This window comes from Mus musculus, chromosome X (genome assembly GCF_000001635.26).
Source record: "Mus musculus strain C57BL/6J chromosome X, GRCm38.p6 C57BL/6J".
Taxonomy (NCBI): Eukaryota; Metazoa; Chordata; class Mammalia; order Rodentia; family Muridae; genus Mus; species Mus musculus.
In genome coordinates, this window is record NC_000086.7 from 85,248,856 (window position 1) to 85,272,501 (window position 23,646).

The 23,646-nt window shown below is 41.1% G+C and overlaps 1 protein-coding gene across 2 annotated transcripts; it reads left to right on the plus strand.

The window, feature by feature from the left end:
• The first annotated feature begins 821 nt into the window (after positions 1-821).
• Fthl17a (ferritin, heavy polypeptide-like 17, member A) lies at positions 822-21,436 on the plus strand. 2 transcript variants are annotated; one of them, NM_028046.1, is made up of 2 exons: positions 822-889; positions 20,665-21,436. In NM_028046.1, exon 2 carries the CDS (start codon positions 20,758-20,760, stop codon positions 21,304-21,306), a length of 549 nt encoding a protein of 182 aa, NP_082322.1. In that variant the 5' UTR covers positions 822-889; positions 20,665-20,757; the 3' UTR covers positions 21,307-21,436. The 2 variants fall into 2 exon arrangements, with proteins under 2 accessions (NP_082322.1, XP_011245986.1); XM_011247684.2 differs by having other exon boundaries at positions 824-939; positions 20,665-21,433.
• Positions 21,437-23,646: the final 2,210 nt, after the last annotated feature.

Genomic DNA, 23,646 nt, shown 5'->3' on the forward strand with positions numbered 1-23,646 from the left:
TTTTAGCTTTCCATTCTGAAGAACCATATTGACACTCTGAAATCATTTCTGCTTTTACTTGTGAGTCTAGGCATCTGAAGAAATGGAATTTTGCTGTGCTAATTTTATGCCTGCTTGACAAAGGTTAGAATCATCTGAGAGGAGGGACGCCAATTGAGAAAACTCCTCCATAACACTGGGCTATAGGTAAGCCTTTCAAGCGTTTTCTTAGTGATTGATGTGTAGCTGGACTGGCTACTTTGAGGGTTCTTTTTTTCTTCCTCCCTTCTCCACCCTTTCAAACACCGAACATTAGATATGAGAGAAAAAAGGTTAGAAGAGAAAGGAGTCGACATTATCAATAGACTACTTCCTGCTGATTTGGGGCATTGAGGTTTTCTGGGCAAGTTTGATCTTTGCCATCAGGATATCTAATTTCTTCTTGTTATTCTTCTTTGCACACTACTACTTAACAAACTGCAACCAACAGCAACTAATAACTAACCAACAACCCACCCCACTTCTCAGGGGGCCTAGCATTTATTTACCCTCTGAAAAGTCCCCAGAATTCCAAATGCTACACAAATGCAAAAAATATCTGCAGCTGGCAGAATCAAACCCCTGCTAGAGCATGAGGAAAATCACAGTGAGCTGCTATAGACAATCTGAAGCAGCCCTACATCCCATAACTGAGATTAAAAAGACATCATATTTCAATAATATTCTGTGTTTTTTAAAGAACCTCAAACTCTCAAATTATCACTACATTGATATGGAAGGGTCCATCCTATTGTGAGTGGAATCATCCCTGGGTTCTATGTTCTATAAGAAAGCAGAATGAGGTGCACATGGAATGTGAAGGGTGAGCGAGTGGACTGCAGAACTACACAGGAGGGCTCGGCCAGAGCAGGTAAAGGAGCCATCCTGGGTCCTGGATCCCTCAGTGAGTAGTCTACGCAGGTGAGAGTGTACACTACAGAAGCGACACAGCTTCTGGGACAGGCAGACGCAACACAGCCTCTGGGACAGACCCCATTTCAGGCTCCAGACATCTGGGCACCTTCCCTGACAGGGGAGAGGGGTCTACCCGGGAGGGCTTGGCCAAGCAGGTAAGGGAGCCATCCTGGGTCCTGGATCCCTCGGTGAGTAGTCTGTGAAGGTGAGAGTACAGACTACAGAAGTGACACAGCTTCTGGGACAGACCCCTTTTCTAGCTCCAGACATCTGGGCACCTTCCCTGACAGGGGAGAGGGGTCCGCCGGGGAGGGCTTGGCCAAGCAGGTAAGGGAGCCATCCTGGGTCCTGGATCCCTCGGTGAGTAGTCTGTGAAGGTGAGAGTACAGACTACAGAAGTGACACAGCTTCTGGGACAGACCCCTTTTCTAGCTCCAGACATCTGGGCACCTTTCCTGACAGGGGAGAGGGGTCCGCCGGGGAGGGCTTGGCCAAGCAGGTAAGGGAGCCATCCTGGGTCCTGGATCCCTCGGTGAGTAGTCTGTGAAGGTGAGAGTACAGACTACAGAAGTGACACAGCTTCTGGGACAGACCCCTTTTCTAGCTCCAGACATCTGGGCACCTTTCCTGACAGGGGAGAGGGGTCCGCCGGGGAGGGCTTGGCCAAGCAGGTAAGGGAGCCATCCTGGGTCCTGGATCCCTCGGTGAGTAGTCTGTGAAGGTGAGAGTACAGACTACAGAAGTGACACAGCTTCTGGGACAGACCCCTTTTCTAGCTCCAGACATCTGGGCACCTTTCCTGACAGGGGAGAGGGGTCCGCCGGGGAGGGCTTGGCCAAGCAGGTAAGGGAGCCATCCTGGGTCCTGGATCCCTCGGTGAGTAGTCTGTGAAGGTGAGAGTACAGACTACAGAAGTGACACAGCTTCTGGGACAGACCCCTTTTCTAACTCCAGACATCTAGGTACCTTCCCCTCCAGGGGAGAGGGGTCCGCCTGGGAGGGCTCTGTCGGAGCAGGTAAGGGAGCTATATTGGGTCCCGTATCCCACAGAGACTAACTAGTCTGCACAGGTGAGAGTGCGGACTACAGAAGTGACACACCTTCTGGGACAGGCAGAAGCAACACAGCTTCTGGAACAGACCCTGTTTCAGGCTACAGACATCTGGGCACCTTCCCCGCCAGAGGAGAGGTGTTGCCCGGGAGGACTCTTTCAGAGCAGGTGAGGGAGCCATCTTGGGTCCCTGATCTCTCAGAGACCAGTCTGCTCAGGTCAGCTCATGGACTGCTAAAGGTGAGTGAGCTGACTGCAGAAGAGACACAGCTTCTGGGACAGACCCGTGTAGGGCTCCAGACATCTAGGCAGCTTCCCCACCAGGGGAGAGGTTTAAAATCATATCTCATGATGCTGGTAGAGGACATCAAGAAGGGCTTTAATAACTCACTTAAAGAAATACAGGAAAATACTGCTAAAGAGGTAGAAGTCCTTAAAGAAATACAGGAAAACACAACCAACCAGGTGATGGAATTTAACAAAACCATCCAAGACCAAAAAAGGGAAGTGGGAACAATAAAAAAATCACAAAGGGAGACAAACCTGAAGATAGAAACCCTAGGAAAAAAATCAGGAACCATAGATACAAGCATCAGCAAAAGAATATAAGAGATAGAAGCGAGAATCTCAGGTGCAGAAGATTCCATAGAGGACATGGGCACAACAATCAACGAAAATGCAAAATGCAAAAAGATCCTAACTCAAAACATCCAGGAAATCCAGGACACAATGAGAAGACCAAACCTACGGATAATAGGAGTTGATGAGAATGAAGATTTTCAATTTAAAGGGCCAGCACATATCTTCAACAAAATTATAAAAGAAAACTTCCCAAACCTAAAGAAAGAGATGCCCATGAACATACAAGAAGCCTAAAGAACTCCAAATAGACTGTACCAGAAAAGAAATTCCTCCCAACACATAATAATCAGAACAACAAGTGCACTAAATAGAGATAGACTATTAAAAGCAGTAAGGGAAAAAGGTCAAGTAATATATAAAGAGGCCTATTAGAATTATACCAGATTTCTCACCAGAGACTATGAAAGCCAGATGATCCTGGACAGATGTTATGCAGACCCTAAGAGAACACAAATGCCACACCAGGCTACTATACCCAGCAAAACTCTCAATTACCATAGATGGAAAAACCAAAGTATTCCATGACAAAACCAAATTCACATAATATCTTTCCATGAATCCAGCCCTTCAAAGGGTAATAAAGGGAAAACACCAAAACAAGGACTAAAACTACACTCTAGAAAAAGCAAGAAAGTAATCCTTCAACAATCCTAAAAAAAGACAGCTGCAAGAACAGAATCCCAACTTTAACAACAAAAATAACAGGAAGCAACAATTACTTTTCCTTAATATCTCTTAATATCAATGGACTCAACTCCCCAATAAAAAGACATAGACTAACAGAGTGGCTACACAAACAGGAGCCAACATTTTGTTGCTTACAGGAAACCCACCTCAGGGAAAAGGACAGACACTACCTCAGAGTGAAAGCTGGAAAACAATTTTCCAAGCAAATGGTCTGAAGAATCAAGCAGGAGTAGCAATTCTAATATAGAATAAAATTGACTTCCAACCCAAAGTTATCAAAAAAGACAAGGAGGGGCACTTCATATTTATCAAAGGTAAAATCTATCAAGATGAACTCACAATTCTGAATATCTATGCTCCAAATACAAGGGCAGCCACATTTATTAAAGAAACTTTAGTAAAGCTCAAACTACACATTACACTTCACATAAAAATAGTGGGAGACTTCAGCACCCCACTCTCACCAATGGACAGTTCCTGGAAACAGAATCTAAACAGAGACACATGGACACTAACAGAAGTTATAAAACAAATGGATTTAATAGATATCTACAGAACATTTTATCCTAAAACGAAAGGATATACCTTCTTCTCAGCGACACATGGTACCTCCTCCAAAATTGACCATATAATTCATCACAAAACAGGCCTCCACAGATACCAAAATATTAAAATTATCCCATGCATCCTATCTGATCACCACGGACTAAAGCTGATCTTCAATAACAACATAAATAATAGAAAGCCAACATTCATGTGGAAAATGAACAACACTATACTCAATGATTCTTTGGTCAAGGATGAAATAAAGAAAGAAATTAAAGACTTTTTTGAGTTTAATGAGAATGAAGCCACAACATACCCAAACTTATGGGACACAATGAAGGCAGTCCTAAGAGGAAAACTCATAGCTCTGAGTGCCTCTAAAAAGAAACCAAAGAGAGCATACACTAGCAGCCTGACAGCACACCTAGAAGCTCTAGAACTAAAGGAAGCAAATTCACCCAAGAGGAGTAGATGGCAGAAAACAATCAAACTCAGAGCTGAAATCAACCAAGTGGAAACAGAAAGAACTATTCAAAGAATCAACCAAACCAGGAGCTGGTTCTTTGAGAAAATCAACAAGATAGATAAACCCTTAGCCAGACTAACTAGAGGGCACAGGGACAGTATCCTAATTAACAAAATTAAAAATGAAAAAGGAGACATAACAACAGAACCTGAGGAAATCCAAAACATCATCATATCCTACTACAAAAGGCTATACTCAACAAAACAAGAAAACCTGGATGAAATGGAAAACTTCCTATACAGATACCAGGTACCAAAGGTAAATCAGGATCAGATTAAGGATCTAAATAGTCCCATTTACCCTAAAGTAATAGAAGCAGTCATCAATAGTCTCCCAACCAAAAAAGCCCAGGACCAGATGGGTTTAGTGCAGAGTTCTATCAGAACTTCAAAGAAGACCTAATTCCAACTCTTCTCAAACTATTCCACAAAAGAGAAACAGAAGGTACTCTACCCAATTCATTCTATGAAGCCACAATTACTTTGATAAGTAAACCACACAAAGATCCAACAAAGAAAGAGAACTTCAGAACAATTTCCCTTATGAATATCAATGCAAAAATACTCAATAAAATCCTTGCAAACCGAATCCAAGAAACATCAAAACAATCATCCATCATGACCAAGTTGGCCTTATCCCAGGGATGCAGGGATGGTTTAATATACAGAAATCCATCAATGTAACCCACTATATAAACAAACTCAAAGACAAAAACCACATGATCACCTCATTAGATGCTGAGAACGCATTGACAAAATCCAATACCCATTCATGATAAAAGTCTTGGAAAGATCAGGAATTCAAGATCCCATACCTAAACATAATAAAAGCAATATACAGCAAACCAGTAGCCAACATCAAAGTAAATGGAGAGAAGCTGGAAGCAATCCCACTAAAATCAGGGACTAGACAAGGCTGCCCACTTTCTCCCTACCTATTCAACATTGTACTTGAAGTTGTAGCCAGAGCAATTACACAACAAAAGGAGATCAAGGGAATACAAATTGGAAAGAAAGAAGTCAAAATATCACTTGTTTGTATTTTGAGGCATGAAATTTTAGTAAGTAGATTCCTACTGAGGATTCCAACTAAGTCAATTTTCAAATATTCACATGTGGAATAGTCATGGTCAGAGTACATAAAAGCAAGCAAGTTAGTGATATAATTGTTTTTTTTTTCCTGATAGTAGTGTGGCTAAACATCAGCAGAAATCAAGGAGTAAAACAGACTGCTGGAAGTTATGTCAGATGCTTAATCTGCCTTTCAGGGCCCCTGAAAAATAGTAAAAATTCATTTACAGCATACACAAAAACACCTCCCCAACAAATTGCCTCCTTGGGTTAAATCAAGCTGTTCACATCCACGGTGATAAATCTAAGTAACTCTGTCAGCATAATACAGAAAGTCTGTAATGGTCTTTATTATAGCACTTTAGATGCCTGCTTAAAAGTATTCCATTTATCTTTCAAATAATCACCTATTTAAGGAGCATATGCTATAAAAATGATTTCTTTGGAATCTCATCATCATGATGAGACTTCAGATATTTTCTTTAAAAATCAAAGTAAATTTCCCATATCTACAAGCCTTTAGATGCCACCTGTCATTAAGATAGCTGGCATATTATGTATCCTTATGCTGGGAAATTGTCCAGGTACTAGGAGACTGGGCCTAATAAAGCTAACACAGAGCTTATGCCCAGGTGGGCCAGTTAGCTTCATGCTGAGAAAATCTTTCATAGCCATGAACTGTACTCACAATTGTAGTTTCAAGACAAATTCTTTCAAATTAGCCACAAAGGAGTCTGGATAAGCATGTCTACAACTCCCTAAAATCCATTATTGCTAATGGAAAAAATAGGTCCTAACACCAACTTTTACTGGCTATAGCATCACTCCAGGGTATTGCCTACTATCATGTTATATCTCAGATACACTCTCCCCTAACATATTACTCTAAAACAATAAATACCCACAAAGGAACATCAATTCTCCATATTTTGGACACTTTTATTAAAATTACTATGCTAGTTGAGTCCCTTTCCCTGAACTTTGGACCTTTCCTATAGGACGACTTCTCTTGGATGACTCCGGACACAAAGGCCCAACTTAATCCCAGGTCATATTTTTTTTAACTAACATTCCTTGGCTTTCTGCATTAACAGTCTCACAGAATGGTGAATCAAACCCCCCAAGCCAAATAACACTGGATTCTGTTTTCTTCCTTGACTAGCCACACTTGCCTTTAAATTCTATTTTCTACTGCAATGACACATCTACTTACTGTGTATTGCTCTTGTTACTGCCTATTCCACATGCCCCAGGACCATTACAAATGTCTCCCAACTGCTCTTTTGCTCTTCAGTCTCACGCTTCTTCACCCTGATTCTTTTGTATGTCAGATTCATGAGTCTAAGACAAAAGTCCCCCACATTCTCTTCTTTTAAAAATACCTAAGTGCCCTAGGACCAAAATTCTGGATTTTCAGACATTTTCCCAGACCCAAGATTCTTTTGTGCTCAGGTGCCACCCATCACTAACAGCTTGCAGCTCTGGGTCCACATGTTCCATTTCATAGAGGATCACTTACTGGAAGCTCTCTATCTCAAGTTTTGCCTAGAAATTTTCTACCCATCCACTCAAAAGGTATTTTTCTGTCTCTATTCCTGAGCATTTTTTACCTTTTTCATTTTCTTGTGGGCCCATTATACTGATAAAAAAAATGGTGGCCTTATGTTTCAGATAACATTTTCTATATAGCAGCTTACTTCCTTTTTCCCCTCCCTCCCTCCCTTTCTCCCTCCCTCTCTCCCACTTCCTTCCTTCCTTCCTTCCTTCCTTCCTTCCTTCCTTCCTTCCTTCCTTCCTTCCTTCCTTTCCTTCCTTCCAACCACTACGGTTCTATTAGCCCAAATCTCTAGCCTCCATTGTCTTTATTACAGTGGTTATTGCCTACTTGTGATGACAGCTAGGCCATAGTCATCTAGATCATGCAAAATAGCTCACTCACATGATTGGAAATTGATGTTAACTATTGTCTAGGAAGCCCTCCCACATTACCTCCTCATGGCCATTTCACATGGTTTGATCCTCTCATAACATGGTGATAAGTCTCTCAGGAGTGAAATCCCAGAAGAAAAACTTGTAAAGTGAATAAAGAAAGGTCTACTCATTCTTTGGACATTCTAATATGCTGTGTCTCTGACTCTCAGTGGTGAGCAAAATAACTTCCAAAGCCAGAAAGAATGATCAGGATGTTTAAACATGGAGTAGAACTGCAGGCATGATGCCACATGCCTGTATGCTTAGGACCCAAATGGCTGAGCCAGGAGAATCAAGTTTAAGGACAGAATAAACTATAGAGTGAGTTCAAGCATACTATGCAATACATAGTGAAACTATGTTTTATAAACAGTAACAATACAACAACACCAAAAACAGAACAAGAAAAAAAGAGAGAAAAGAACAAGGAAAATAAACTAAGGAAAGGACAAACTGTTAGACCATTTTTTTTTTTTTGGAGAAGGATTACTACATACTCTTGGTTGATATTAATTCCACTTCTAAAATCTAGAAAGACTCTGGAGATTATGTTCTAATCACATGTTTAACACAGGTCCTCGAATATGGTATTTGGATGCTGATTACATACTTGCAATTTATTAATCCAGTTAAACCAGACTGGTTTTTTGCTTGTTTGTTTTCTTTTTAATAGGGAGGTTTATTTTGGCAATCAGCTCTGATCCAAACTGGTATAATCCTGAGGTGACAAGATGAGTAAGTTTGCAGGGGAGCCGTGTGTCTGTTGTGTGTCATGTGTGTTTTGAGCACTTATTCCAGGCCAATCTCTCTGGTTACTTCCTATGGAAGTGACGCAAGTGAGTTAGTTCTCTAGAGACTGATGAGTCAGAAACAGCACTGCAGTAGAGGGGTGAGACAGATAACAAGATGATTACTAGTTAAAGGTAATTATAGTCCAAGCATCAGTGTGGAAACCATAATTGATTGTCATGCTAATTGTGAAGGCTATGATACTATAGATTTTTCAGGGAAGGCTGTGTCTACTTCACATAGAGAAGGTTTTGAGAGGAAATGAGGTTGGGTCTGAGTCTGAACTGCAACCTGAGATAGGATCAGAGGTGGGGAAAAATGTAACCAAAATAGAATTTTAGAAGTGATTATGTAGAGTGTAGCACATGAATTGTATTATTTCAAATACTTATACATATACAAAACTTATAGATCACCCCACCAAAAAAACCTCTTTACCATATGATTAGGACAAGGAGTCAATGAACAACTCTGGGCAAAATATGAGTTTCAAGGAAATATATTTAAAATGTGAGAAACCAGTGACCAGGAGCAAAGGCTAATATCATGCTTTCCTTCTGTATTGCCCCAGCTCTTTGAGTTTATGCTAAAACATAGGCCTTCTGGTCTAAGATGGTGAAGATTACATGAAAGTGCTCATGCTTCCTGTTTTCTTATTGTGTAGTTGCAAGTGACATTCTGAGGGGGTTAGAGCTACAGGTCAGAATTTAGCCTGGATATGTAAGTTGACCATAGGTAGAGGCCCATGAAAGAGAGTCAGCTGCTTCTGACTAATTATGACCAAGAAGTAAATATTTACTCCAGTGTCACCTAGCCCTAGTCTCATTATTATACCCAGTGTTCTATGAAGGAATGGAATGTCACACCATTTAGTCATGCTCTATTTAGAAAAGATAGTAAAGAAGACTAAAATATGTTTTCGCTAGCTACAGTTGAGCACTATACTTTGTTTCCTGGAAGTAAATTCTCAAGCCATTGATGTGTAATTAGTCAGCATCCATAATTCCTTCTGTGCATTGATTGAGCTAATACGTTGCTATGCTTTGTTACATAAAACATCCTACAAAAGCTATAACTATGGACCACAGTAGGTGGGTTAAGAAGGACAAAAAGTTACTTGAAATAAGTAATATTTAATGAAACTTAAGTCAATACTATCTTTAAACAGACTTTTTTTTTTTACCATGGTTACTAACAAGTAGAGAATAATTTTCTCCTCCTTTTTCTTCTGAAATTCTCATTTTAATAGGTCAACTAATTAGATGAAAGGTAATCCAAAGGCTAGAGTCTCAAGGAAAAAAGGGAGCCAGAGGCCAGACAAATACACACGATAGAAAACAGACTCGAATCGCAAGTGATTGTCCTACCTATACCACTTTTTGTTGCCAGAGACTGTCTTAGATTAGACACTTTATTTTTCTGTCAGTTCTATTATCCTCTGGCCTGAAGGAATTTCAAGTTGCACACTGTTTTCCTGGGTTACCATGAATTTCCTAGGCTATGAATTAAACTTGAACCAAAAAACTTCACAACAAATCGCTTTTAGCTGAGCAGTATTTATAAAAGTTCTATGTGCTAAACCTGAGGAAACACTTTCCAGAAGATTCAGCCTCATTTATGCAGGTCTATTCTTATTCACAGCTAATTCTCCAGCCCAAGGTGATCAGAAATACAAATTCTTAATTTAAAATATCACATGAATGACCTTGGAAGAGTCTTTGCTCTCCTCTGAAACCTCATGAGCCAGGCCTCCATCATCTCTATTTCTTCCAGCATTATCCTTTATCTTAGCTTGGGTTACTGTTGCTATGATGAAACACCATGATGAAAAGCAAGTTGAGAAGGACAGGGTTTATTTGACTTACACTTCCACACAACTGTAGTCCATCATTGAAGAAAGTCAGGCCAGGAACTCAAACAGAGCAGAACCTGGACATGGGAGCTAATGCAGAGGCCATGGAGATGTGTGCTGCTGTCTTGCTCAGTAAGGTTTGCTCAGCCTGCTTTCTTATAGCACCCAGTACCTCAAGCCCACAGTGGACTGGACTCTCCCCCCATGAATCACTAGTTAAGAAAATGTCCTACAAGACTGCTTTCCCACAACTGGACCTACAGCCCAGTCTTATGAAGGTATTTTCTTGAGTTTCCCTCTTCTCAAATGACTTCAGCTTCTGTCAAACTGATGTAAAACTAGCCAGCACACCCTTCAAGTTCCCACAACAGCTCACCAAGCTTTGAACACTCAATGGATTTTCTAGGCCAAAGTTCCAAAGACCTTTCACAATGTCTCCAAACACATATGGTTAGGTCGGTCACAGAAATTCCTCATGACCTGGAACCAACTTATGTCTTTCATTGTAGTTTCTATTGCTTTGATAAAACACCATGGAGGGGAAACAACTTGGGGAGGGAATGATTTATTTCTACTTACAGTTCTGTACTGGATGGTTTTGCATGTCAATTTGATACAGCTAGAGTTATCACAGAGAAAGGAGTCTACATTGAGGAAATGCCTCCATGAGATTCAGCTGTAAGGCATTTTCTCAATTAGTGCTCAAGGGGAGAGGGCCCATTGGGGACGGTGCCATCCCTGGGCTGGTGGTCTGGGTTCTATAAAAAAAAAACAAAAACAAAAACAAAAACAAAAAAAAAACAAGCTGAGCAAGGCAAAGGAAGCAAGCCAGTAAGTAACATTCCTCCATGGCCTCTGCATCAGCTTCTGCCTCCAAGTTCCTGCCCTGTGTGAGTTCCCTTCCTGACTTCCTTTGGTGATGAGCAACAATGTGGAAGTATAAGCTAAACAAACCCTTTCTTCCCCAACTTGTTTCCTGGTCATGATGTTTTGTACAGGAATACAAACCCTGACTAAGACAAGTTCTGTGTTACAGTCTACCACAGAGGCATGTTAGGGCAGGAACGCAAGCAGGGCATGAACCTAGAAGCAGAAGCTGATTGAGATCCTCATGGCTTGCTCAGATGGCTTTCTTATACAAACTAGGGCCACCAGCCCAGAGATGGAACTGTCCACACCAAACTGGGCCCTCCTATATCAATCATAAATCAATAAAGTACACCACAGGATGATCTTGTGGGAACATTTTCTCAACTTTTATTTTCTTTTCCAAATGACTCTAGCTTGTGTCAACTTGACATAAAACTCTGATCTGGTATTGGGTGAGGGAAAAGGACTGAAGCTCTGAGGCCAGCAGAAAGAATGGAAACAGGCAACCTCTGGAGGTAGGCGGGGACCCTCCAGAATGCACCAGAGACCTGGGAGGTGAGAAACTCTCAGGACTCAAAGGGAGGGACCTTAGATGAAATGCCTGACAGTGGGGAGAGGAAGACAGCAGGAAGACAGGAAATCAAGTGACAGAGGGGGATACCATCCCACAGTCACACCTCACACCCATAATTGTTCCAGTCTGAAATAATTACAGGGATGGAAATGGAGAAGAGCCTGAGGAAAAGAAGGTCCATTGACAGACCCAAAGTGGGATCCAGCTCAAGGGGAGGTCCCAAGGCCTGACACTATTACTGATCCTATGGAGCACTCACAAAACGGGACCTAGTATGACTGCTCTCTGAAAAATCCAACAAGCAGCTGAAAGAGTCAGATGCAGATAGTTGCACCCAACCAATGGACAGAAGCAGCTGACCCCTGTTGTTGAATCAGGGAAGGAAAGAAGCTGAGGAGAAGGGTGACCCCGTAGGAGGACCAGCAGTCTCATCTAGACCACCAAACAGACAGCATACATATACCAGCTGATATGAGCCCCACAACACACACACAGTAAAGGACTGCTGGGTCTGTGTTCATTCAGAGATGATGCACCTAACCCTCAAGAGACTGGGGGTCCGAGGGAGTTTGGAGGTCAGGTAGGGTGGGGGGTAGGGACATCCACGTGGAGACAGGGGGTACGGAGGAGGTACGTGATGTGGAACAGTTGGATGGTGGACAGGGGTTGGTGGGAATAAAATATGGAGTGTAAAAAATAAAAAGTATAATAAAAAAAAACTAGCCAGCCTAATCTACCCTAGGAATGGCTGTACTATCTAAAAAGCAAAGTCTTTAAAAGGAAAATAGAGTGCCTCTTAATGATCTGCAATGATTAAAAGGAACTGAGAAAATTAATACCCAGGTTTATTCTGATCCTGAGCTCTCATCTTTTGCCAGGGCCTCCCAATGACTGGCCATACACAGCTAGAGCACACAAAGCTAATGAATAAAATGCAAACAGAAACCATCCTCTCTTAGATCTCTCAGAGAGTGGGCCTATGGAGTCAGAGGGAGAAGAACCAGCACACTGAACAAGACTGAAAGCTTGTGATTTTACAGAGAATGTGTATTTAAAGGAATAATCAAATACCAGTCATAAGCTTCTAGAGAACCCATACATACCATGGACATATTTTAAATTCAGTGGACAATCATTCATTTTGTGTTTTATTTATGAAATGATATTCCCAATGTCAGAACAGTAAGGAATTGAAAACTGGAGATATTTCTATTACAGAATATAATGGTGTCACTGTCAGACATTTCTTATTAATGTCCACTCAAGCAGAAGCTGCCATGTAACTAAGGTCTTTGTGCTACACATCAACCCTGTATTATGACACACCTAAATATATTAGAGTTACCTTACATCTCTTCAACAGTTGGAAGCAACATTATCTAGAAGTCATACCTGGATATTCAGTATACTTTCGGTATCCACAGATCCTAACTCCCTTTCTAGATGTGTGATTCGAGAACCTATAAGCATTGATGAAGGGATCATTCATACTGACTCCAAAAACTCAAATACCCAACTCCTTTCTTCTGGAATGAATTTCATCTAGATCATGAGTCACAACCTTTCTTGTTACGATGTGAATCTGTCACTTTCCAACATCTCAAATCTCTGATTACCTTCTCCTTTCTGTGTCTGGAAGCTCTCACATCTTCTTTGGTTCTCTCAACTGTGTTTGGTTATCTATAGTGTATTACTGGTCATTCTTAATTCTTTGCCATCCCCAGTGTGTACCAGCATCCTCTCTACAGCGACTACAATATTCTGCTCTTGTGCTATTTGTCGATGGCCTGCTCTCTAACCACTGGCTTCTTCTGTTGGTTTTTCCAGCCTTCCTTCCCCAAGTAACCCTTGCCTCTTTTCCCTCAGATATGCTATAAATCTACAGTTTGCACCACTAGTGATTTCTGTGCCTTTAAGTCTCAAATAGTTTTCTGGAATCATATTTCTACTGAGTACCTCTCAGATGTGTTTAGCTTATTAAGAAAACTTTTGTTGGCTTTATGATCCTGATGGAATAGGTGTGAGGACCGAGAGTGTTAAAATATAATTAAAGGGTAGGAAGTAACAATCATGGCTCTTATAGAAATATAAAATATGGACATGGAAAAGATTAATTAATGTGGAAATGAGTATGATATTACAAATGAGATCCAGGTGTAATCGTACATGCCTGTAATCTCAGGTATTCAAGAGATTGAAGAAAGTGTCTCATGAGGTCAGAAACAGTTTGAACAACATAATGAGACTGTCTCACAAACAGAAATGTTGACACAAAAATTGTTCAAAGGAGAACTCAAAGAATTTGTTTAGGCAATAAGGAATGTTGAAATGAATGTTCAAATAGATGCAAAATGATTCAAGAATTAATTGCATTCTACCAGACAAATCATTTGCATTTCTGTGGACAACATTCATTTGCATTATTATTAGTTTTTTTGTTTTTGTTTTTTACAATTTACAGTTATAAAATATCTCAAAGTCAATGAGAAGTGGAAATAACCCAGAAAGTTATTCTAAAATGACACACAGTAAACTTTTTCAGTTGATTTTTAAATCTCTCATAATATTTCACAGAAAGTAGAAGGTATTTTCTTATACTAAGGGAAACTGACATCCAATTATAATTAGTACAAGCTATCTCTGTGAATTTGGAATAGGTATTTTTGCATGTGATGACCAACATGTGTGTCTTCCTTATCTCTAATTCTTGATAAGAGATGGCTGACTTCTTCCTTTTAGAGAGTTGCTACTCAGAAGTGTGGTATTACTTGAGATATATATTACTTAGATTATATACTTATATATTAATATATAATTAATATTAGTATATATACTTAGTACAATATATATTTCTAAGTAATATATATACTTAGTATAATATATACTACTTAGAATAACTTAGAAAATAGACTCCAGACTAAAAATTAAATAAATATAAGGGATTCGGGACTTAAACTAATTAAAAGATAGCCTATATTTACACATCAAAATGTTAATTTAATGATATCAACAATCTTGAATCATCACCAGCAGATTCAATACAATGTGCAGCAAAAGCTCAGCTGTTCCTTCTGAAGAAACTATTCTAAAGGTCACAAGGAAATTCAAAAGACCAAGGAATACTAAAACAGAAAGATACAGTTGGAAGATTCACACTTTTCTCTTTTAAAAATTTGCTATAAAGCTGTAGTAAACAGTGTTCTAGTGTTTAGACATATATTTAACCATAGGTTTAGAGAACAGTATTGAGAATTCAGAAATATTGGTTGCTCCCTCCTCAGGATAATAGCAAGACCACACAGAAGAGAAAGAACGGTCTTCCCAACAAATGGTGCTTTGAACGACTGAGTATTCTCATATAAAAGAATGGAACTATGGGCTAGAGAGAAGGCCCAGTGATTCAGGGCATGTATAGTTCCCTGAACTCACATCAGGTGACTCAGAACTTTCTGTAATTCTTTCATACATAGATAGATAGATAGATAGATAGATAGATAGATAGATAGATAGATAGATAGTTATTTTTTTTACAGTCCAGTTGTTGCTCCCTCTCCAGATCCACCCTACCCCAGTTCCTCATCCCATTCTTCCTCCCCATGTCTCAAAGAGGATGCCCACTCCCCCCATCCCACCAGGCCTCCCCACTCCCTGGGGCCTTAAATCTCTCTAGGGTTAGTCAAGTCTTCTCCCACTGAGGCCAGACCAGGCAGTCCTCTGCTGTATATGTGTTGGGGGCCTCGTATCTGCTAATGTATGCTGACTGGTTGGTAGTTCAGTGTCTGAGAGATCTCAAGGGTCCAGGTTAGTTGAGACTGCTGTTCTTCCTATGGGGTGTCCCTCCTCCTCACCTTCTCCCAGCCTTTCCCTAATTCATCCACAGGGGTTCCCGACTTTAGTCCAATGGTTGGATGTAAGTATCTGCTCCTGTCTCAGTCAGCTGCTTGTTGGACCTCTCAGAGGGCAGTCATGCTAGGCCTCTGTCTGTAAGCACACAATAGCATCAGTAATTGTGTCAGGCCTTGGAGCCTCCCCTTGAGATGGATCCCATGTTGGGCCAGTCACCGTCTCCCTCAGTCTTTTCTCCATTTTTGTCTCTGAAATTCTTTTAGACAGAAATAATTCTGGGTCAGAATTTTTGACTGTGGAATGGCAACCCCATCCCTCCACTTGATGCCCTGTTTTTCTACTGAATCTATTAGAGGAGAAAGTGGGAAAGAGCCTCAATCGCACTGGCACCGGGTGGGGGTGGGGATTTCCTAAACAGAACTCCAATGGCTCTAGTTCTAAGTTAAGAATTGATAAATGGTACCTCATGAAACTGAAAAGCTTCTTTAAGCAAAGTCAATAGGACAAATAGGCAACCTATAGATTGGGGGGAAATCTTTACTAACCTCACATCCGATAGAGGGCAAATATTCAAAGTATATAAAGAACTCAAGAAGCTAATTAAAAAAAAAAACAAACAACCCAATCAAAATACGGGGTATAGATCTAAACAGAGTATTCACAACACAGGAATCTTGAATGACTGAGAAGCACATAGAGAAATATTCAAGTCCTTAGTCATCAGGGAAATGCAAATCAAACAACCCTGAGATCCCACATTACACCAGTCAGAATGGCTAAGATCAAAACCTCAGGTGACAATACATGCTGTCCAGGATGTGGAGAAAGAGGAACACTCCTCCATTGCTGGTGGGATTGCAAACTTTCTGTAATTCTAGCTCCAGGGGATCTGATGCCTTCTTTTGGTCTCTTTGGGTACCTCCTCCACAGACACACAGATAAAAATTTTTAAATGAAATTGCTTCTTAATTGGCATGATATAAAAAAACAACTAACCAACCAACCAAAAAAAAAAAAACCTAAACATTTAAATAAAAATTTGATACTAAGTGTCACTTAAGTAATATACTTAAAAGAAAAATCTAGGTATAAACCTTTACATTTCTGAGTTAGGCAATGGTTTCTTTTTTATTTTTCTTTTTTCCTTTTATTGGATATTTTCTTTATAATTTCAAATGTGATCCCTTTTCCAGGTCTCCCCTCTGGAACACCCCACCCCTTCCTCCCCCCCCCACCTCTATCAGGGCACTCTTCCACCCATCCATCTACACCTGTCTTCCAGTCCTGGCATTCCTCTACACTGGGGCATCGAACACCCAGAGGCTCAAGGGCCATTCCTCCCACTGATGTCCAACAAGACCATCCTCTGCCACATATGCTGCCAGCGACATGGCATACTCTTTGTGTACTCCACGTGTAATCTTTGGATGATGGTTCAGTCCCTGGGAGCTCCAGGGTGGTCTGGCCGGTTGACATTGTTGTTCCCTGCATGGGAACCTCAGCTCCTTCAGTCCCTTCTCCCAACTCCCCCATCAGGGACCCCATGCTCAGTCCAATGGTTGGCTGTGAGCATCCACCTCTGTATTTGTCAGGCTCTGGCAGAGCCTTTCAGGAGACAGCTATATAAGGCTTCCATCAGCAAGCACTTCCTGGCATCTGAAATAGTGTCTGGGTTTGGTGACTGTATATGGGATGGATCCTCAGGTGGGGGCAGTCTCTGAATGGCCTTTCCTCAGTCTCTGCTCCACACTTTGTCTCCATATTTCCTCCTGTGAGTATTTTGTTCCCCCTTCTAACAAGGATTGGAGTATCCACACTTTGGTCTTCCTCTTCTTGAGTTTCATGTGTTTTGCAAATTGTATCTTGGGTATTCTGGGCTAATATCCACTTATCAGTGAGTGCATACCATGTATGTTCTTTTGTGATTGGGTTATCTCACTAAGGATGATAATTTCTAGTTTCATCCATTTGGCTAAGAATTTCATGAAGCCATTGTTTTTAATAGCTGAGTAGTACTCCATTGTATAATTGTACCACATTTTCTGCATGCATTCGTCTGTTGAGGGGCATCTGGGATGTTTCCAGTTTCTGGCTATTATGAATATGGCTGCTATGAACATAGTGGAGCATATGTCCTTATTACATATTGGAGCATCTTCTGGTTATATGCCTCAGAACAGGGAAACGCCAGGGCCAAGAAGTGGGAGTGGGGGGAGGGGATTGGGGAGAGTAGAGTATGGGGAGACTTTTGGGATAGCATTGGAAATGTAAATGAAGAAAATACCTTAAAAAGGAGCATAAACTATGAAAGAAAAACTCCATAAATTTTACATCAAAATTAAGAAATTTTAGATTTCAAAACACCACTCAGAAAGTGAAAAGACAAAATACACTGAATGGGGGAAAGTATTTGTAAATCATATGACTGAAAAGGGTTTTTATCCATAATTATACAAAACAGTTATACCCCAACAATAAAAAGACAATTCATTTTTAAAAATAAGCAAAGGATTTGAATGACTATTCCCCCCAAAGAATATCTGTAAATAGCAAATAAGGACATGAAGATATGTTGACCATCATTAGTCACTGGGGAAATGCAAACCAATACCACTGTGAGAAACTATGTTTCTTCCCTAACATTAGACTAAATCATAAAATCTAAAAGACAGTAACAGTGTTGAAACCCTCAAACATTGCTGCTACACATGTAAAATGACACAATCATTTTGGAAAAGAATCTAGCAAAGTCTTAAACATAGTCTATGATTTAACTATTACACCTCTACAAGATAACTGGGAATGCACATCTTTTATAGAGTTTATACATGAATGTCCATTAGTCATAACAACTAAAAAGTGAAAACAACCTAGATTTCTTTGAACATCAAAATTGTTGATAAAATATAGTACATCTTTATAATAGCAATGAAAATGCATGGAAATTAAACTCAAGTGAAAGAAACCATATGCAAAAGCTAAAATAAGCACATCTATAGAAACAAAAATTATTAGTTGTTGCAGGCCTACAGAAGAGGTAAAATGGCCTGTGTCTGTTAATAGAGATGGGACTTAATTTTGGAGTTATAAGAACACTCTATTAATGACCACCATTCTGACTGGAGTAAAATAAACTCTCATGAAAACAAACAACAAATGTGGCAAGGAGGTGGGCAATAGGGAATGTGTATCTACTGCTTATGGGAATGTAAACTACTCTAGCGGATTGAAAGCCACCATGGAGGTTTCTAACAACAACAACCAAACCAACCAAACAAACAAAAACAAACAAAAAACCTTCCATATGACCCAATTATACCACTCATGGGTATTTACCTGAAGGACTCCAAGTCATCACGCCACAGAGATACTTGTTTATCAATGTTCACTATAGCAGTACTCACAATAGTTAAGTTATCAAACCAGCTTATGTATGCAATAACAGAGGAATAGACAAAAAAAAAATGTGGCTTCAGGAAAACCAACAAAGTCAACTAACCTGGATCCTTGGGAGTACTCAGAGACTGAACCACCAATCAAAGGATATTCAAGGGCTGGATCTAGGCCTCCCTGCTCATATGTAGCAGATGTGTAGCTTCGTCTTCATGTGGGTCCTCAACAACTGGAGGGGGCTATCCCTGTCTGTGGAATCTGTGTAGCTCCAATAGGGCTGCCTTGTCTGCCCTCAATAGAAGAGAATTAACCTAGCCCTGAAAAGAATTGAAGTGCCAGGTGGGGGAATACAGCCTCTCAGAGGAGAAGGGGCGGGAAATGGGGGAAGGGAATGTGGGAGGGAGGACCAGAGGGAGAGCAGTGATCCAGTTGTAAAATGAAATTAATGAATAAATAAATAAATAAATAAATAAATAAATAAATAAATAAATAAGTGGAAAAATCAGACTGGTTAAAAATGTGGCTTATGTACAAAATAGAATATTTTTCAGCTGTAAAGAATAATGAAGTATTGTTTAGGAAAATGGATACAACTGAAGATAGTCATTAATGAATTAAGCCAGTCTCAGAAAAATGAATATCATTTATTTTCTATTTGTGGTAGCTAAGTTTTCTATAGATACATGAAAGAATAGAAGCTGCTCAGGACAGAGGAATGAAGGTGACTCGGGAGAGGGAAAGACAAGAAAGGCAAGAGTCAGGACACGTAGTGGGATATGCTGGAGGTACGTTAAGATACTTGGAGTACCTATTTCTAAATACTTACAATTTTTAAATCAAATAGATGATGGTTACAGAGTAAAGGTATGTGATAGCCCAGAATGATCTTGAAAAAAGTTCCTCCTGCCTCAGCTTCTCAAATGCTGGATTATAGGCATGGAACTCTATCCTGAACTGCAGAACACTCTATTACTCTAGAACACTCTGTTGTTGAATTTGTTTTATGTGTCTAAAGATTTTTTTTATCTTAAGTATTTTAAAAGTATGCGTCTGTGTGTGGAGTGATGTGGTGGGGGAGGTGTTTTCACAAGACAGCTGGTGACTTCAACAGACAGGAGTGTCAAATGCCTTTACAGCTGGAGTTACAGATGGCCCCGAGCTACCTGACTGGTTGGAGCCAGCCTCAGATTCTCAGCAAGAGTACTCTGTGGTTTTAATCGCCGAGACATCTCTTTAGCCCCTGAATTTTACGTATTTTAAAATTATTTTATTGTATATTTTCTTTTATTTATTATTATGTGTATGTGTATACAGGCTTGGGCATATCATCGTACAAATGAGGTCACAGGACAGAAGTTGAGAATCATTTCTCTCCTTCCACAAGTTCTGGGGACCAAACTCCCTGTTCCTATTTGTTCAGAAATCCTAGGTGTGCTGATCTCTCCCTAGAAGTGGTCGTTACTATAGATAATGAAGTCACAGGCCAAGGAAACTACATCTTCACAATACGAAATAATGGCACCACCCAGAAAGAAAACTACTTTAACGAGAAAATGATGATTAAGTGATATTCAAATAATTTCCTTTAAGTAACCAACCATCCACACAATTCAATAGGAACAAACAAACAAACATACTTGGGTGTTAATCCACAAATTTAAAAGATATTATAGAGTTAGGACGGTCTGTATAATGCCTTCCAGGTTGCTGTGGAACCAACCCTGTTCTCTTGGTTTGCTCCTCGACCTTTCACCTGGTTCAATCCCCTCCGGCCCCGACCGCCAAGCCTTTGCGGTTGGTCGGTCTCTCTGGTGCTGTCTTCCCCAACTTGTTGGGCGGTTACTGCTTCTGTCTCCGCCTTATTACCTGACTGGCCAGAGCCAGGAACTGATAGTCTCTCTCCTCCCTCTCCAGAAGTGACTGAGACTCCTGCTGCCACTTTCGCCAACTCCACAGCTCACAAACGGTCAGTTGCTGCCTTCCTGCTCCAGCCGACCTCGTGCTGCCATGGCCGCTTCTGTTCCACAGCTCGAGCAGACTTACCTGTCGGAGTCTAACGCTGCCCTCAACTCACAGATCCAGTTGCAGCTGTATGGCAGTTACATCTACCTCTCCATGGCCTCGTTCTGCAATAAAGAAGAGGTGGCCCTGGGGTCCTTCGCGCTCTTCTTCCTGCGTCAGTCTCAGAAGTGGATGGAACGCACCGAGATGCTCTTCTCCCTGCTGACCGAGCGCCAGGGCTCCCTGACCCTTGGGAGAATTGCCAATCAAGACCGCCAGGACTGGTTGGATGGCCTCATGGCGATGGAGTGCGCGTTCCATCTGGAGAAAACACTCAACCAGAGCCTTCTGCAGCTGTATGGCCTGGCTAACAGCAAAGGTGACCTCTACCTGTGCAACTTCCTGAAGTGCCACTTTCTGCCACAGCAGGTAGAGATCCTCAAGGAGATGGGCGGCTACATGACCAACCTGCGCCGGTTGGGGGCTCCGGAAAATCAGGATGCGGAGAAGCTCTTCGACCAGCTCACCATGGCGGACAGCATCAAGAAGAACTAAAGTGGGACTGTCTCCCAGTTTGGGTGGAGTCTTCCTCAGGCAAGATGCCCGCATTATATTTCTAGAAGCTTCCCCTGTCTTTCTGTTTGGCATTCTTTGCAATAAATTTGTTTGTTTCTAAGCAGAATAAGCGCTTCAGTTGAGTCATATGTGTAAAATTCTCACCTTTAAACAAAGAAGACAGATTTCCTTACAGGTCTAAAAAGAGTATCCAGGTGTTTCTTCACACACCCAAGCCGGGTCTCCTTGCAGCTGAGAGCTCACATAGGTGGAAGGAAAATGATATTCACAGGTCCTGGGAGAAGGACCAAATTAGCCTTCTCTCATGAACGGTGTGAGCTTGGGGTGGGGTGAGGTGGAGGGGAATGAGCGGCCTGTAGGTACTGCTGGGGTCTAAGCATGGGGAGAGTGCAACTGTGCCGTAAAAGTGTAAACACATGGATGAAGTCAAGTGATGTAACTGGTAGGGATTAAAACAGTGGTCAAAGGCCTCGAGAGCTGCAGTTACTGGTGGCCCTGAGCTGCCGGACTCGTTGGAGCCAGACTTGGATCCTTAGCAAGAGCAGTTTGTATTTTTAATAGCTGAGCCATCTCTTTAGCCCCTGGATTTTATTTTTCTGTTTTTACTAATTTATTGTATATTTTATTTTATGTGTATGTATGTACAGGCTCAGGCATGCCAATGCACATGTTACACAAATACCAAGTAATTGTTTTAAAATAAACTTCTTTATTATTTATTCTCAGTTTTTTTTTAAAAGCAGTTCTCAATCTGGAGGTTGAAAGACCCTTTTTCTCAGAGGCCAAATATCAGATATTCTGCCTATCAGGTACTTAAATTATCATAACAGTAGCAAATTACAGTTTGAAGTAACAACAAAATAATTTTATAGTTGGGCGTCACAGGGTCACAGCATTAGGAAGGTTGAGGACCACTGGATTAAAATAAAGTCTTCCACTTTACCTAAAGCCCATGATTTTATTAAAATATGCAAATATTAGCCTTTGCTGATTCCAGGTAATACAGTGAGACAACCTGTATGGCAGAATGCTTGCGGCAGGCTTACTCTGGGCAATGGTGATAATAGGTAGCCAAAATTAGAATAACCTCTTCATAGCCACAAGGTTAACAAACAGAAATACGAGCAGTGTAACTTTGGGGCTCCAAAAGCTTTCATTTATATTATTTATATTTCATTTCTCTAAGAATCTCAGGAAGTAGGAAAGTCAGCAATCTGAAGGGAGGCGACAAGGGAAGTTATAGAATCGGAACAGAAAGATACTTCTGATTCGGTGTGATGTCTTCTTGCTATCCTGTGGGTGTCAATGAGTTAAAAAAAAAAAAAAGAGGAGTGTGGGGGTAAACTGGGAATTCATCCAGATCACCAGCCCCAGAGGGAGGGAAATCCCCCAAACTGGTAAAGGCAACCTTATTCACTGTAGCCTTTCCCTTAATTACAGGTGTGCCTTCCAGCCTAGGGAAGAGATGACTTTTAAACATCAGCCAAGGAAAGAGACTGTCTGAGAGTCAGTAAGGTACCACCCTGGAAGGCAGGCAGTTCTCTCTCTAGGCTCTCTTCCCCAACACAGGCCATAACCTGAGTTGCACTGGTTGCCTGGGAAGATCAGAGGGTTGGAAATCCCCAGCATGAGCTATCATCCACATGCCTTCATTGGGAGCAGCTTCTCTTCGAGCACAATAAAGAAGGGGTGGCTGCAAAGCACACACGTGTGCTTTGCCTGCTGTTGCAGCTTTTCTCAAGGCCCTCCGAGAGAAACCTGCATGCTTGCTGGCCGCAGCACACTGGAATTTGTGAGCTAAATCGTTATCTGTAGTCTATTCACAGGGATCTGTAGCGCACTCCAAAGTTGCCTGACTGGTCTCCCTTCTCTCTGGTTCCTGTGATTGGCTTTCCAGGAAAGGCAAGAGACACCATTAAAGAACTATAGGTTTTGATTTTACCTGGAAAAGTAGTATTTCCTCGTGCGCAGGACTCAAAAGATAACAGTGATTAGACTCCAGTGCCCATTACAAGCCACTCTTGGTCAGGTCACATTTTGCAGGTTAAAAAAAAAAAAAAAAAAAAAATCCGTGACAGGGAAAGCTTGGCACAGGAGCAACTCAGTTGTTTCTTTTACAAAGAGTTCCTATTTGATCTTTAATTATATGTGTATGTGTGTGTATATGTGTGTGGGTGTTTAAAGGGGCCAGAAAAGAGCCCCCTACCCTCTGCAGCTGAGCTAGCACGAGTTGTGTCTAACAGACACTGGTGCTGGGAGGCCACCTCTGCCTGAACAGGCTGTGCGCCTCACTGCCGAGCCAGCTGGCTCTCTAGAGTC

Coding starts and splice junctions, on each gene's coding strand:
- Fthl17a (NM_028046.1), top strand. CDS start 20,758: ATGGCCGCTTCTGTTCCACAGCTCGAGCAGACTTACCTGTCGGAGTCT.